General features: G+C 43.0%; 2 protein-coding genes across 6 annotated transcripts in view; one reads left to right on the top strand and one right to left on the bottom strand.

The window, feature by feature from the left end:
- LOC140254819 (hyccin 2) overlaps window positions 1-10,863 on the bottom strand; it is a 67,021-nt gene extending 56,158 nt beyond the window's left edge. For all 3 annotated transcript variants that reach the window (XM_072341874.1, XM_072341870.1, XM_072341873.1), the window contains exon 1: window positions 10,777-10,863. The gene's annotated coding sequence lies outside the window, so the exon portion shown is untranslated. The remainder of the gene's footprint in view (window positions 1-10,776) is intronic.
- Window positions 10,864-10,876: 13 nt separating this feature from the next.
- Window positions 10,877-14,449, top strand: NDUFB3 (NADH:ubiquinone oxidoreductase subunit B3). 3 transcript variants are annotated; one of them, XM_072341878.1, is made up of 3 exons: window positions 10,877-10,981; window positions 13,001-13,148; window positions 13,539-13,809. In XM_072341878.1, exons 2-3 carry the CDS (start codon window positions 13,003-13,005, stop codon window positions 13,693-13,695), a joined length of 303 nt encoding a protein of 100 aa, XP_072197979.1. In that variant the 5' UTR covers window positions 10,877-10,981; window positions 13,001-13,002; the 3' UTR covers window positions 13,696-13,809. The 3 variants fall into 3 exon arrangements, with proteins under 3 accessions (XP_072197979.1, XP_072197980.1, XP_072197978.1); XM_072341879.1 differs by having other exon boundaries at window positions 10,938-11,195; XM_072341877.1 differs by lacking the exon at window positions 10,877-10,981 and adding an exon at window positions 11,078-11,199 and having other exon boundaries at window positions 13,539-14,449.
- The last annotated feature ends 587 nt before the right edge of the window (window positions 14,450-15,036 follow it).

Here is a 15,036-nt window from a genome sequence, read left to right as displayed (position 1 = left end):
CCAACCCTACTAACTTCAACAAGATTCCTCCAGAACTGGAAGTTTATTTTTTGTTGGACTGTCCCCCATGGAAACCTGGCAAAGAAACGATGACTCTAAAGAAAACACAACTTTAATCACCATATTTGAAGTCTTCATTAAACTGAAACTCAGCTTACCATTTGACCATTCTGCAGCCTGTCCCATAGAAGTATATGTTAATTCCCTGAGAAATAACTTGATGGGAACTAAAACATTTCTAAATACAAACAAGTGCAGCCTCTACAGGAGTTTCCTCTTTTGCTTTGGTATGAGTCTAATTATTAATCTTCAGTGCTGACTAGCTAAGAACAATGCACGTTGTTTACACAGCTGTTATTCTTTTACTCTCCAGCTAATATTAGAACGTGAGCGATTGACTGGTCAGAAGAAAGGATGAGCTCGCATCTTAGTGTGAAGCAACTAATTTCTTCTTCCTTTTTCTTTTTTTTATTAATAGTGAGGGGCACAAAGTTTACTTATTTACTTACTTGGGTTTAAATCCAAAACTTGTCTTTTTTATGGCAAATTTTTGCATGCAATCTCTTCAGGAATGCAACCTAAACCCAGCATGACTGAAAGCAGCCGGACCTTCTGTGTGCTCTGTTAGGCAAGACTTTCCACAATGCTTTCCATTTATCTAAGCTAGGAATCAACACCAAGGGGAGCAAAGGGGAAAACGGGACTTCCACAGGCTTTCCTGATGGAATACAAAGCAGTCAAAGCCTCAGTGCTATCAGCTGAAACACACCACTATACGTTCCCCACATCAGCCACTGCTCAATTTCATATAGGAGTGATGGTGAAATAGAGAAAAGGGGCACGACTGCATATGACTGTTTCTATGCACACCTTCCACTCACAGCCTGAACAAAGTAAGTTTTTGTTAATTACTGTCTTCCAGAAGGTAGGAGGTCTTCCAAGATTACAATAGCTACAGGTTTAACTGAAAAACCACACAGCTTCCCATTGTGGTTGGTACAGAGGGAAGAACTAATTTTACAACGTTCTACAATTTCATACGTACATTTTCTTGTTAATAACTTCTCCCATCCAACCCTCAAAAACAACAACAGAAATCCTCGCTGAGTACTCAATGTTCTAAACTGAAGCCATTTTTTGCATAACCTCACCCATAGACAGCAAAGCTCTGGGGCTTTGTTTGTAATACTAAATAGCTTTCCTGATTAAAACCAGCTCCAAAAGCAGTCAGTAAAACGCTGTTTTTTTTTCCCTCGAGTCTCCTGAGCAAACTCACCTTTGGAAGAAGACCAAAGATGGCCTTAAACGCAAACACGTCACAGAGTTTTACTCCTGCTTTTTCCAACATTAATCAGAAATGACCTTCCTTCAGAAGTTCTATTCTGCTCTGCAAGTAGCAATGGGATACGGGTGGGAAGGTTCAACTTCTACAGCCATACCCCCAACATCCCACAGTGTGAGACAAAAGACTAACATAGGAGGTGTTACTTTCAAAGCAGCCCTCTTACACCCACATGAAATACACCCACCATATACAGGGCACAATTCTTTGCTGCTTCTTCTTTTTTTTTTCTTTAACAATAGTAACTATTGCTGACCTCACATTTTCTTTTTGGAATAAAAAATAAATAAAAAATGTTGGCAACAGGGCAAATTCAGCTCATTATTTTCAAATACATCAGCAAAGAAAAAAAAATAATAATCAGAGCCTGATTTTAATTAAACAGCCTTTCAAATGTCCCACTGCACTGCTTCCCTATGGATCTGTGCCAGCAGCAATCAGGAGTATTTACTGAAGCATGAGCACCAGGCACTTGAGATTTTTTGGTTCTACACTCGTGGTGTAAGGAATTATACTCTTTTAATACCCTTGATACACACCACGCTTCAGAAAACAAATGCAGATGGTCTTTCAAGGGCAACTTAGACAGAATGCTTAGGATTGCTGAGGTTAATGGCGTGCAGGCAGCGGACCTGCACAGCAGCCTCCTGAAATGCAAGGCTGACCAGCTGCACACACATGGACACCATCACCAAAAGGAAACCCACACACTCCACATGTGACAGTTTCAGTGTGCAAGAAAACCGTTCTGAATAAAACACAAATTTAGAACCTGCAATTATCTGCACGTTGGTACTTAAGATGATTATTCAGTAATTATTTCTTATCAGTGAGCAGCAGGAGTTTCATACTTGGGGCAGAAAAAGCCCTCGTGCTTTTTGCATTATCTGACAGCTGACGTATTAAGACTTTTGTAACTGTATTTTAATTATTTTGTTTCCCAATCCACCCTGTTTCATTTGAATAATTAAAACCAAGAAATAAGATTCTAATTTCAAACATTTCTCAGGCAATGAAAAAGTAAATGCTAATAAAACCCTTTTTCGTTTCTCATAGATGCAAGGCACATGCAGAATTTACTAATTGCAACATTATGCATTTCAGAAAGCTGAAGGCCCTGCATTCGTGGAGACAAAAAGATAATTATCACCATCTACAAAGCTGTTCAAAGCCCACACACATTGCTAAGGCAGAATTTCCCACTAGTTCACAGAAATAGCAGTAAATAACTATTACGAGAATCCTGCGTAAAGCCGGGTGATGCAGGAAAAGTATTTTTGTATGTCTCAGTCCGTCCAATGGAACATGAGTTTGAAATACCTCAAAATTCGCTAAAGATAAGAACTCTCTAAATCGTGATTAAGGCTTCCTCATTAGCACAATAACATTCTTCATTTAAGATCTGTTAACTCCTCTCTCCCGCCTCTCACAAGGCTGAAAATGCTGTATTAGAAGAAGTCAGCAAACACAATTTCTGGCACATTACATGGAGCATCATGGGCAGAGATGAGCAGTTGACTGTCAGGCCCACACGTGCTTCCAGCAGCCAAACACGGTGACGCTCCTACAGAACACTTCAGCAGAATGGCACACAGCAGTGCTAAAGGAGTTACTTTCCAGCAGCCGGCAAGAAAAGCATCGCAGCATCCTCACTGACCAACAGATCATCTTACAGCTTTCTGCAGCAGACTCCAAACCTTGGCTTGTTAGAGGAAATAAACACCCAGAGCCATCCCCTTCTCTGTATTTCTCTGAACCTCCTCCTGTTTTTCTCACATCCAGTCCAGCGCTTTGGTCTTCACAACTGATAACCACTTGCCAGTCAGAGAAGAAGGGCACAGAGGAAACAAACCAAAACCAACCTTTGCACGCTTGGTTAATTATACACTGCTAAATAAAAGTGTGCGGACAGGACAGAGGACACCCAGCGATGATCAGCACAACACCAACCGCCCCATCTCAGCAGCAGTGCCAACCAGTGCCAGCCAGCGACCCCTAGCTCAGCCTGGAATCCAGGCACAAACCTTAACCCGATTAGGAATTTGAGCGCAACTATTGTGAAATCCTATAGTTGCACATTTATTTTTCTGCCTTAGCATCACCAGGTTTACGCAATTAAATATTGAAGTAGCTGGGGAAAAAAGAAAACAACAGAGCAAACGTAAAGTGAGCGTACAAACATTATCATGGAATTGACAGGTTTTTGTTCAGTTGGTTGCCTTCTACATTCCAGACTTGAAATTTGAGCTAGCTCGACAAGTTAAAGAAACTCGGTATAAAATGGCAACATTTTAACTCCAATTACAAATGGAAAACTACTAGTGCAGTCACTGTAATTGCTTTCTTTTTCATGTAACCCGTAAAAATTAATTGCTAAAAACCACAACAGACCTGTAAGCTGGGCAAAAGTGTTTTACCTATACAAAAGGGGGGAAAAGGGAAGCACTGCTGGGTAAAGAGCTCACGCAGTGACTCCTGGAACACAAGGTACGCGTGTGTAACGCTGCTGCCATTTGAATGACTTCAACACCCAGACGTCTCCAACACATTTTCATCTTTCTCTGGCTGAAGTGACTAAGGATCCAACAGCTTTATGTTTGCGTGCACAAAATGACTGCAGACGTACTTTCACCGCTGATGCAGAAAAAGCAGACTTGGGGATAGACGTAGCAGGTATTCTCACACAGATTGCCATGGGTATTAATAGTCCACTCAGCATCTGTACAAAAAGGGGATCTGACTTATTTCTCTAAGTTGCCCTTTGGAGATCTGTGGACAACAGGCTGTGTCTGAGATGGATGCACTGCAGCAATCAGATGAACAGACTAAGCTAACAGTTGGGGCAAAACATTTTCCAAGTTTGATTCTCTCATGTTCTAACATCAGTTTTGGTGAGGAGATAACGAAAATCTTGCTTCAGTTCTCACCCATGAAAGAAATGCCCCATAGAAACAAAAAGAAAGCCAGAAAATTCTCCTCTTCCATAGCTAAGCAGAGGTTGCTCAAACTCACCTGGTGTTTACAGTTACCTGGGTGAAGGCAAAGCTGAAGAATCGCAGCAGATGAAGTGCAGCAGTGCACAAAGCGAAGCAAACAGAAGAGGCAGCAGCCTGCTCCTAGCTATCCTGCTTGCTGGGAAACGCAGGCGACACTTCCGAATGACAAGAAAGGTTGCTGTCACAGAACTGTTGAGAAATTAAACAGCCCAGAAAAACAGTCATGTACCCTTAACTTAAATTACTTCGGTATTCCAGGTTTTACTTTGCTTTCTTCGTTCAACTGAGCCTCCAGCCCAGGACTCCCACCCCTACTTGTGTTTCCAAAGGTCACACTGAGCTGTTTAAGAGATTTCCATGAAGCCACCACTACTCTGACATGGCAAAGGTTTGTGCTGCTATCTCCTGCAGTTCGTTAACGTGTATTCAGTTATAAGAACAGCTCACATGAAGCCGGACAAAAAACAGCATCGCGTTCCGTTATCTACCCAAGAAATTGCCAGAAATGTAGTTCAGTAACTTCCAGAAACATAAGGATGTTACTATTTGCAACTATTGCGCAGATGCATCATCGACAAGAGCAGCTTACCACACACCCTGCTTTGTCAGTTACACAATTGCTAAGCAGAATGGGCACATAATTAACAATCTAGAAGAAGCTTTTGAAGCCCGGCAGTTTTGACTCAGGCCTGCTTTATGCCAAGAACAAGAAGCAAGTAGCTTAAAAACAAACAAACAAACCGGCATTAAAGCTGCTCGCATGTAAGGAACTACTCGTTTTTCCATTGCAGACCTAAACTCTCGCTCTCCTCTGTGCCCATATTTAGCTCTCGTCTCTACGCTGTTCCGGCTCAGCTGAATTTCTTTCTTTAAAAAAATAAAAAGGAAAGAAAGGAATGGAAAGATGTAGAATAATTCCCCCTACCCTCAACAGTTACCGAAGTAGGGCAGAAGAATGGAAGACAACCCCAACTTCGACATTTGAAAGTTCATAAACTGCTAAAAAAGAGAATAGAAATAGAAGGAAAAAAACACCCCAGACCCCAAGTGTTCCAGCATTGCCCTGTATGAATCAGCAAACCACCATCACACAGCCTGCGCAACCAGCACACCTCACTGAAATACTCCTGTGGAATAGTGATGTAGAACTGCTTAAAGAACTCACAAACCATACACGGTGAGTACTGATAAAGAACACCTAACTATTACAACTAACTGAAGGATCACAGTAAAACAAAAGCATAGCAAGAATAGCCAAATTACTGAGATTACACAGAAGAATGTAGACTTGACACTTCTGGGCTGCAAATATCAGTAAGCCAAGTTGACTGAATACACGTAACACTACGGAATAAGCACACCGTCCTGCAGTAAGACCCTCGAAAATAAGCAGGAAGAGTTCAGTCTTGGTAGAGAATTTTAACAGGCTTGAACTGTTGCAACTGCATCTGTCAGGACCTCTGCTGAACAGTATTGTGCAGAAAGGGGATTTGGCAACGCCCAGCATTCAACTCTGGGAGACAGACAGACAGACAGACAATGCCTTTGCAACATACATCCATCTGACACTGCAGTTCACTACCCCAGGGAGAATTCCTTCCAGATATCTGTGGTTCTTTATTTTCCACTCTAAAGGAACATCATAAATTTCAAGTATAACATTCACGTTACTCTCCAGAACGATACCAAGGGAGCAAACTGACACAAATGCTGGGAAACAGGGGCAAGCCACACAGACCACAGAAAAACAGAATGAAATCAAGGAAAACAACAACAACAACAGACTTGTCAATGACTACTTTAAAAATCACATGAATTGTGACTCCTGGTTACACACCTGTTGAAGCAAATAATAACTAATTTTTACTGCCACGAGCACTTTCAAATAGAATCCATAATGTGAGAAACGCTGGATTTGAGAGAAAAAGACCATTTCACAGCATCAAGGTAACACTGCTATAGAACTCAGCTTAATACTCCAGAACGGCACAGGAGATCCAAATTATATTACACTGGTATAAAACTAAAAAGATGCCAATGAGTTTGATAGTAGCTCCATGGTTTGTTAGACGTATCTTCAACCAACACATAACTTATTTGTAAGATGCTATTAATGAAGAGAAATGTCATTCAAAAAACATCTGTAACACAAGTTTTCTAAGGCTCTAAGGAAAACAAAACACATAAAAGCCAATGCCCAAATTGTTTACAATCGACAGAAGTACGATGCTAACAGAAGAATGACTAAGGGCTGCACTGCAATTCTTCTTACAACACGAAACTTCTATCAATTATTGATGACCTGCAGCACGTGTTGGAACAGTCTGCAAACTGTGTGTTACCTTACCCAGCACCCGATCCTCATCTAGCTTTATACCTTCTCTTCTCTGTTGTGCCGCTGGCAACAGACACTTCTGTTTTACTACATAACAATGTTTTACTTTGTCACAAGTTGCCCCTCTACCCCTCCACCCTGGATTTCAAGTTTAAAACTAAAAGGTCAGAATTCCATTGGAGAGAGAAAGTGGCTCCCAGAAGTACGGCCTCTGATTAAAGCTGCTGGTTTTTTAAAGAATAATAAGAATTAAAATTATATATATTAAAAACAAACAAACAAAACCGATCTGTCTTGTTATTAGGAAAGGAAAAGAGAAAAATGCAACTATTTGAATAGTTTACTTTCTGTTAATGACGCAACACAAATTCAGAACACTGGCCTGCTGTCCAAAGAAACTGCATCTGTCTGGTCACATCAGAATGTAAGAAATTCTATTTAAACATCAGTAAAATCTCCTCCAGGGTGAGAGTATTTAAACACTAGGACATGTCACCCAAAGAGGATGTGCACCCTCTTCCTTTGGAGCTATTTGAAACCTAAGGAACCTGCCCTAGCTGACCCTGTATTGAGCGAAGGACTTCAAGTACATGATCTCAAGAGGTCCCTTCCAGCCTTAACCAGCCAGTAACTCCTTCATTTACTAATCTGCATTTCTGCCAAATAAAAGTGATAGAAGAAAGGGTCAAGAAAGAAAACAGATTATTGATACATGACACCACCTAAAGACATTTGTCCCTACTTTACTCTTCCTTTACACCCTACATGAAATGTCTGAACAAGCCTACATGACGCAGAAGTGAACGTTTTCTTGAACACAAATCCGCCTGAAACTTTATCTACCATAAGGAAATAACTGCAAAGCAAGCAGAGTGAAACGCAGCACTAAGTAGGAATTACTTCTTGTAACTGTACCATCCGTAAATGAAAATACCTGACCGAAGCAGCAAGTCCAACTCTGACCAATGACTGCACGTGCTCAGATCACTTTCTCTGCCAGAGTCACAAGACTTCTACCTAAAAGATAATTACTATGGCAGACAGCCTTCACTAGGTGTCAGCTGGGGAAGCCTTCAGCTCCACTGCCAGATACTAGTTCATATCTTAATATAAAGGAACAAAGTCTACAATTATTTTCAAGCCCATATCAGTGTTTGACTGGACACATTCGCCTGATTCTGAGCTCATATCAGTCTGCTTGGGAAAAAGCCAAACAGTTCTGTTCCTCCTCCTGCAGAAGACAGGGAGTATCATATGAAGTTCTCAGATGACACGTTCAGAACAGAGGAATGACTTATTCACACAACATGAGAAGTTCAGTGGTACCTGCTGCCAGAATGGCGGTCGATTCCAAAACAATGCACAGACTCAGGAGTTATAAAGAAAATTAGTTACATCCATGGAATAAAAAGCCATACAAAACATCATCCCAACAGAGAGACTGGGAGAGCTGATCTAAGTAGTAACCCAATATGCTTGCCTAGAAAAGAGCACAAGAATAGAGCATCTGCTGTCAACTACTGCTTAGTTGTGCGGCACAAGCAGGATTGCAACAATGGTCCTGTCACATACCGGGATCAAAGAGCTTTATGGGGATTCAGGATGGGATGGCAGATGAGTCCAGCAGTATAGTTCTTCCTGTGGAAAATGATCTCTGGATTGCCAAAAAACACAGAAAGGAACAGTGCTGCTCCAGCACACCACTTCTCCTCAATAGAGGTGAAACAGTGGTTTGAGACTGTGATATAACCCATAGAACATTCAGCTCAGTCTCAGCTTGAGAAGATAATTTGCTTCCCCATCTTCCATAGCAGTTCTTAAAAAATAAAATAACATATAAGATCCAAAGGAACCTAAGCAGCTACTGGAAAGATCTTTAATTGCAATTTAAACAGGATTGATCATTTCATTCAAATGACAACAGGCTTCTAGTGAAGTATAATTAACTACTGATATAAAGCCTGAGAAAGTAACACACAATTGCAGGAGAAAAACACGCAGCGTTTTACTTCAAGTGGCTCAAATATGTATTAAAATAGCAAAAATAGCCACGGAAAAAAAACAAAACAGAAGCACCCTCAACACTGAGAGTACTTCAAGGCACCGTCAGTCTCACAGCTCTCTAAGGTAGAAAATAGTCACAAAGAGCATATTGCTAAACACCCATCGCTGACATGGAAACTACTAGCATGCCTATAGAAGAACAGTAACAACGATTCATCTGGTAACCTAGAATATGTACTGCCAACTATTTCTGCAAACACAGGTTTCTGAAAGCTGTCAGGAAAGCCCTGCCACCTTCCTCCAGCCTGACATCCACAAGCAGGAATCCCAACTAATCCTAAGTGCCATGGCTAAGCACGTGTTAATGTAACTGCAGCCTGGGACCTAATTGTCAGAAATTGCCACCACCACAAATAGTACAAAAAAAACCACCACAAACAACTGAATAAACCATAAAGAGCACTGATTATTTTGACACTGAATCCCAATGACCTTCTCTCCCCAAAGGACATCCAGTATGTTCTACACAAGATGGAAACTTCTCATGTTTTAACTCCTTGTGCATATTATTGTTACAGTCAGAAAAAAATAACACCAAAAAAACCAAAAAAGGTAACTCGGTAAGGTAAAGTTTTCTTCCTTCTCAATAACAGCAGGCTACAACAAGACCATAAGGCCCCTTAAAATTATCCAGACTCACTTATTTGGTGATGATGCAGCTTTGGAAAAGCTCCCTACATCACTAGAACACATCCCCCATGTTTAGAGCCTTTTATTTTGGAAAGAGAAAGGTCCATGCTGAAATACAAAGCAATTTAGAAAGCAAGATGTTGAGCAACCTCACTGCAAAAAGTTTGCCCCATTAAGAGGTTTTCTGTACTTAGTTTTGAATAGCTGTTCTCCCCCACCCTTGTTCAATCCTGACATTCATAGAGTGTTTGAAGGGGAATCTTGCAGAGTGTACTCCTCTGTTATAGCCCTGTTTGACCACAATGGGCCCCACAAAGTCAATCTTCTGTGATCAGTACTGAACACTGAGGTTGATAGACTCATAATATCAGTGTGGCTTCATGGATAGCTCACCGGGCCACAAAAAATACCCAAGCAAACAAAATGAAACACAGATCTAGGAGACCTCCCCCCCCCCCCCCCCCCCGCCAAAACCACCATCCTGTCTGGTACCCAACAAGTTCACAGCTCACTGAAAAAAACATTCTGAGAAAAATATCAGCATTCCACAGCAAAGCGGAGCTGAACACATACTCTGCAGCCTTCCACCACCGTGAGAAACAAGGAATACTTCACAGGCATCAAATGGAACTTAATTACCCAATAAACAGAATCTGCAATCCTTGGTATTCAACAAATAAAGAACCCATCCCCGGTTCCACCTCCTTGTTGCACTGAAGAACTATCGCGCCTTCTCCCCTCCTCACACTGGACCTCACAGACTGTCTCACAGGGAAAAACATTCGGTGCTGAGACCAGACAGAGGCAGTCTGGGTGAAACAGATGGCACTCCAGTTAGCACAATTCCACTGTTCATAGCCCGATAACGGCACTCTTTCTGGAACACTTCTCGTCATCTCCTAATATCACCATAAAAGCTCGAAAACGAGAAGCAGCTTCACACCAGGTATTAGTAAACCAAACCTGCAGTCAGTCCTACTGAAGCAGTACCGCGCTCCTACGGAAGCACACAGCGCTGCCCTCTGAGGACACACCCGCTGTCAGCCCCCCGGCTCAGCCCAGCGTGCCGCTCCAGCTCCCGTTCCCCGCCGAATGCAGCCCCGTGGGCAGGCAGCGGCCGGGCCCCAAGCTTACATAAGCGCGGGGCCGCCGCCGCCCGTCAGGTGTCCGGGAGTTACCGTTGGAGAGGAGAAGGAGGCGGCGAGGAGGGCCCCAAACCTCAGCGAGCGGCAGCGGCGGTTCGCGCCCCCGCACGCAGGGACCCTGCGGGCTGTCGTCCGTGCAGGAGCCGACGGACAACGGCCGTACCGGAGGGAAGGAGGCAGCAGGAAGCGAGATCCCCCCGCAGCTCCCGCCCGAGCCCCGCCGTCCCGCAGCTCGGCGCGCACGTTCCCGCCAACCCCCCTCACCCTTTGGCTCCGGCGCCGCCGCCGCCACCTCCAGCCGCCGCTAGCCCGCAGCCCAACAACGCGCCCGCCCATTGGGCCGCTCCCGCCCCAACAAGCCCCGCGCTGATTGGCCGCGTGCGTCCTCGTCCTTCGATCATCCCCCCTCCCCCTCTCTCGCACCTCCGCTCGGACTGTCGGTGTCGCCGCGTGTGCGCGAGCCGCATCGGTGAATATCCGCCAGCGCAGCGCAGCGGGAACCGGGGAGCCGAGGGCAGCATCAGAGCTGACACTTGTACAGGGCGGCGGTGGGGGGGGTGGGAATACAGCGGAACGGAAGTTACGCGGAACGCTTGTGCCCGGCCGCACTTCCGGTCGCGGCTCCGTCCGCCGAGCCCTGCTTCCGGGTGTCCGCTGTGTCCCGGCGGAGGGTCGCGGAGCAGGCAGGTACTGCGCGCATGGCCGGGGGGCGCGGGGAGGAGGCGGGACCGGCCCGGCACAAGGACAGCGCGGCCGGGGGAACGGGGCCGCCCCGGGACGTGCCCTGCCAACACGGGTCGTCCTGCGTTCCGTGCCCTGCCGCTGAGCCCTTCGCGTGCCGTTAGGCCGCCAGTTGCACCGACTCTGGGCCGCGGCCCTTCTCGGCGCAGAGGGCGCCCGGCTAGTGCCGCAGTGCGGGGCTGCTCGGAACCCTGCCGGTGGTAAATGCCGGTCGGACAGCAAGGCCGGGGAGCTGCGTGGCAAGGTTATGGACAGATGGGGGTTGTGTGGGGTTTATTTATTAGTTATTTCTAGCAGCAGGAGATGGTTCTCAGGCAATGACAGTTAGTGCTCGTCCACAGACATGCTGTTTCATCCCTTTGGGTCCCCACAGCCGTTGATGCTGTCACTTTGGCACGGTTGCATTCCAGGCAATTCTCCTAAACACCGGAGCATTCAGGCTGCTCTTTGCTACCAGATACGTGCTACATTGGGAAGCTCCTGTTGAAAGGAGCCTCGCTGCATTGTGACAATAAAGACTTGAAAGCCATCACTGAATAAAACTGCAATTATGTGAGAATCTTACAGCAGAAATGAAGTTAATGCCTTAAGAAACGTGTCTTTAAACGGCTTCCAGCTTACATGCCTTGTACAAGGGAACAAGATTGCTTTATCAGAGGGTAGTTCAGCTGATGATCCTTCTGCTGGATGTGTGTAGTACAGTGTTAGGAGTCAATGATATAATGATGCTAATCTGTGAAGTGTTCGATGTGCTATTATGGATGTTTTCAAGCTAGTAGTTTTGCCCATTTTTTAATATTATCAAATGCACATAAATGTTTTTAACAGGCTGCCATTTCATAAGAATTGTAACATTAATCTAATGGCCTTTTCTTTTGTGTTTACATTTAGATCTTCCTCTGTTGTTTCTTTTTAATTTGACAGTAAACTGCAGAGAATAAACGTAGATTCAGTTACACTGTTTGAGTAATTCACAGCTTTTCACCTCTTGGAATTCCAGTTATTTGAAGGTGCTGCTTTAAGTATAGCAGTATTCTATAAAGGTCACCAACTTGAGTTTAATTTATGTTACATTCTGTACAGTGACTCATAGCCATGAAGTTGTCTCTACCTCTCAAGCCACATCACTATTTATAAACTCTAACTACACAAATAGGGATATTTGGTTGACTTAGCATGAGGAAAAACCCATAACATGGTTTCTTTATTGGTATATTAAATAAAAAAGTCTGGTGTGGAATATTTAAATGATTAGTCAGAGATATTCATGTGTAACACTATCATAGCAAAACTGTGTTAATGCTGCGTATTTCAAGATCTGTGTTAATGGTCTGTCATTATTAGCAAAAATTCTGTGGGCTTTTTTCTTTCCATAGATAAGATATTATTATTTCTTTGGAAATAGCTTTATGTAGAGACTCTTGCCTTTAGACACATGGCATGTTAAAGAAACCATGCATGATTTCACACCAAATAACCAACTGTTGTTATATATGGGAAAACACTTAATAAAATCTAGCACAGTTTGCTTCTCTATCGCCAACATCACAATGCAGTATAAAGTCTCCCAGCACTTTTTTCAGAGGTGCACTGTTCACAGAGCAGAAAAACACCCTGTGTGCAATGTTATTGTTTTGGAGTATGTTTTGTATCCACCTCGCTCTTCCTGTACAGGATGTTGGTCCTTCTGAGTGTGTGGAAAATAAGCTGATACTCCCTGAGAACTGAAATTTATCTTTGCTTGTAGGTATGGGGCATGGGAGTGAACACGGCCATGGACATGGCCACGGCCGAACAGAACTCCCTGACTACAGGCAGTGGAAGATAGAGGGTACTCCACTCGAGGATGTCCAAAGAAGGCTGGCTAAACGGGGTCTCAGGGACCCATGGGCTCGGTAAGCACAGAAGCTTCAAAGTTAGTACTGATGTGTCATCTTACCATAGTTGTGTTCCCCCCAACCCCCCATTAGGAACTATGTAAACTTTGCTCAAGTACTTTTCAGTTTTGGTTTCAGAGTCAAATCAGAAGATCTAACAATTGTGTAACTAGTTTAAGGAACTGAGTCTGATATGACATTGATGTTGCTTGCATCTCCTGTAAACTGTAGCCGTATGAAGAGTTAAGAGCCGCTACTGTTACTTGAATGTTTACATGATAGAAATGTTACCATCTCAGCGCACATTCAGAAATAACTTCAGTTTTTTTCCCAGAGAACTTTTAATCATGTTTATCACGCTGTCTCCACTGATCCTATTTTATTCTTTTGGTTTTACTTGCCTTTTAGTAATGAAGCCTGGAGGTTTATGGGTGGCTATGCAAAACCTGTCACCTTAACAGAAGTCTTCACTAGGGGACTCAAGTGGGGATTTGCAGCTTTCGTCGTTGCTCTTGGCATCGAGTATGCCCTGTTTCCCCCGAAGAAGAATGGAGGACATCACTGAAGATCAAACATGACAATTCTTTTCACTACTAAAATGTACAAAAGCCTGCTGCCCACTGTACTTATAATACGCTTATTAAAGTCTATCACAGGTAAAAGCTGTCTTGCTTTGACTTTATTATACTTGTGTGAAAGGATCAAGAAATGTAACCAGGGCAATTTCCTTGACTTCAGTCTAGGGAAGGAAAACAAGGTATATATACTTTTATATAAACTCATACATATACATGTATGTGTATATATACATATATACACACACACACACATATATACACACACATATATATGTATATGATGTATATATATATATATATATATATCAACGTCCTGCTGAATGAAATTGAGAAAGTGTGATGCTTTTGAGAGAAAAATTCTACTTTTCTTCTTACAGATTTAGTAGCCATTATTTGCTGGTAAGGGATCTTGAATTACTCGTTATATTTTAAAAGTATAAGTAACCCACTTTTGTCTCTCAGTGAGAAGAAATGCTAATTTAAAGCTTTAAAAAGTACCCCAAAGTTACCGAAAACTGCCTAGAAGTGTGTGAAAATACCAAAGCTTATGCTTAATCATATTGAAGGCACTAACTTACAGATAGCATACACCAAAATTATCTGTTATTTGTAAAATCCAGAAATCAAAACTCATGTTTCTACTGCATTTACTAAGCAAAGCAGTGTAGGTTTCACTCAGCAATAGCTGTACCTTCTCTCAGTATGACCTCCAATATACGAGTGTAAATTAAAGAAACTGTGAAAACAGATCAGTTGTTTTTTCTAGTATACAATTCCAGTTATAATTTTGCATCAATACAGCTTTCTTATACTATTTTTAATTTTTTGTAATATTATTTTTCTTTGCATTATTCCTCCTGCAGTGCTTTTTGGATGCCTGGGGTGAGGAAACAGTAAAAAACAAAACAAAAAAGGGCCTTTTGGCAGTGCACCCTTTGCAGAGCTAGGAATTAGCACTGGCTGGATGTCCTATTTTAAGTCTTTGTTATACCCTCAGTAAGGACAGAAAAGGCAGTTATACTGTCTACGTTTTCAATTCAGACAATAGAGTAACTGTGTCACTAAAAAGAAAAGCAAAACTGATAAATGTTACATACCAGTAGACAACTACTCTCGTTCACACTGCTGTGTGTGCTGACACAGCTTTCCACTGCCTCCCAGTCACGCTGCCACATTGCATATCGCTTCTGCAAACTAAGCAAGAGATGCTCTTGATTTTAGTTTCTTGTAGGTAAAACTTATTTTCATACTGTTCTATAGGTTCACAATTTATTGGTGTCCTACACTGAATGCTTTGGAGTCTGAAGCAAGGTAGCTGCAAGTTCCTG

Source organism: Excalfactoria chinensis, chromosome 7 (genome assembly GCF_039878825.1).
Source record: "Excalfactoria chinensis isolate bCotChi1 chromosome 7, bCotChi1.hap2, whole genome shotgun sequence".
Lineage (NCBI taxonomy): Eukaryota > Metazoa > Chordata > Aves > Galliformes > Phasianidae > Excalfactoria > Excalfactoria chinensis.
The sequence above is the reverse complement of the archived record's forward strand: the minus strand, read 5'-3'. Positions and strand labels throughout refer to the sequence as shown.

Bases quoted from the DNA above. Each gene is read 5' to 3' on its own strand.
- NDUFB3 (XM_072341877.1), top strand. From the start codon at position 13,003: ATGGGGCATGGGAGTGAACACGGCCATGGACATGGCCACGGCCGAACA. The intron at 13,149-13,538 runs GTAAGCACAGAA...CTTGCCTTTTAG, and splicing joins CTCAGGGACCCATGGGCTCG to TAATGAAGCCTGGAGGTTTA.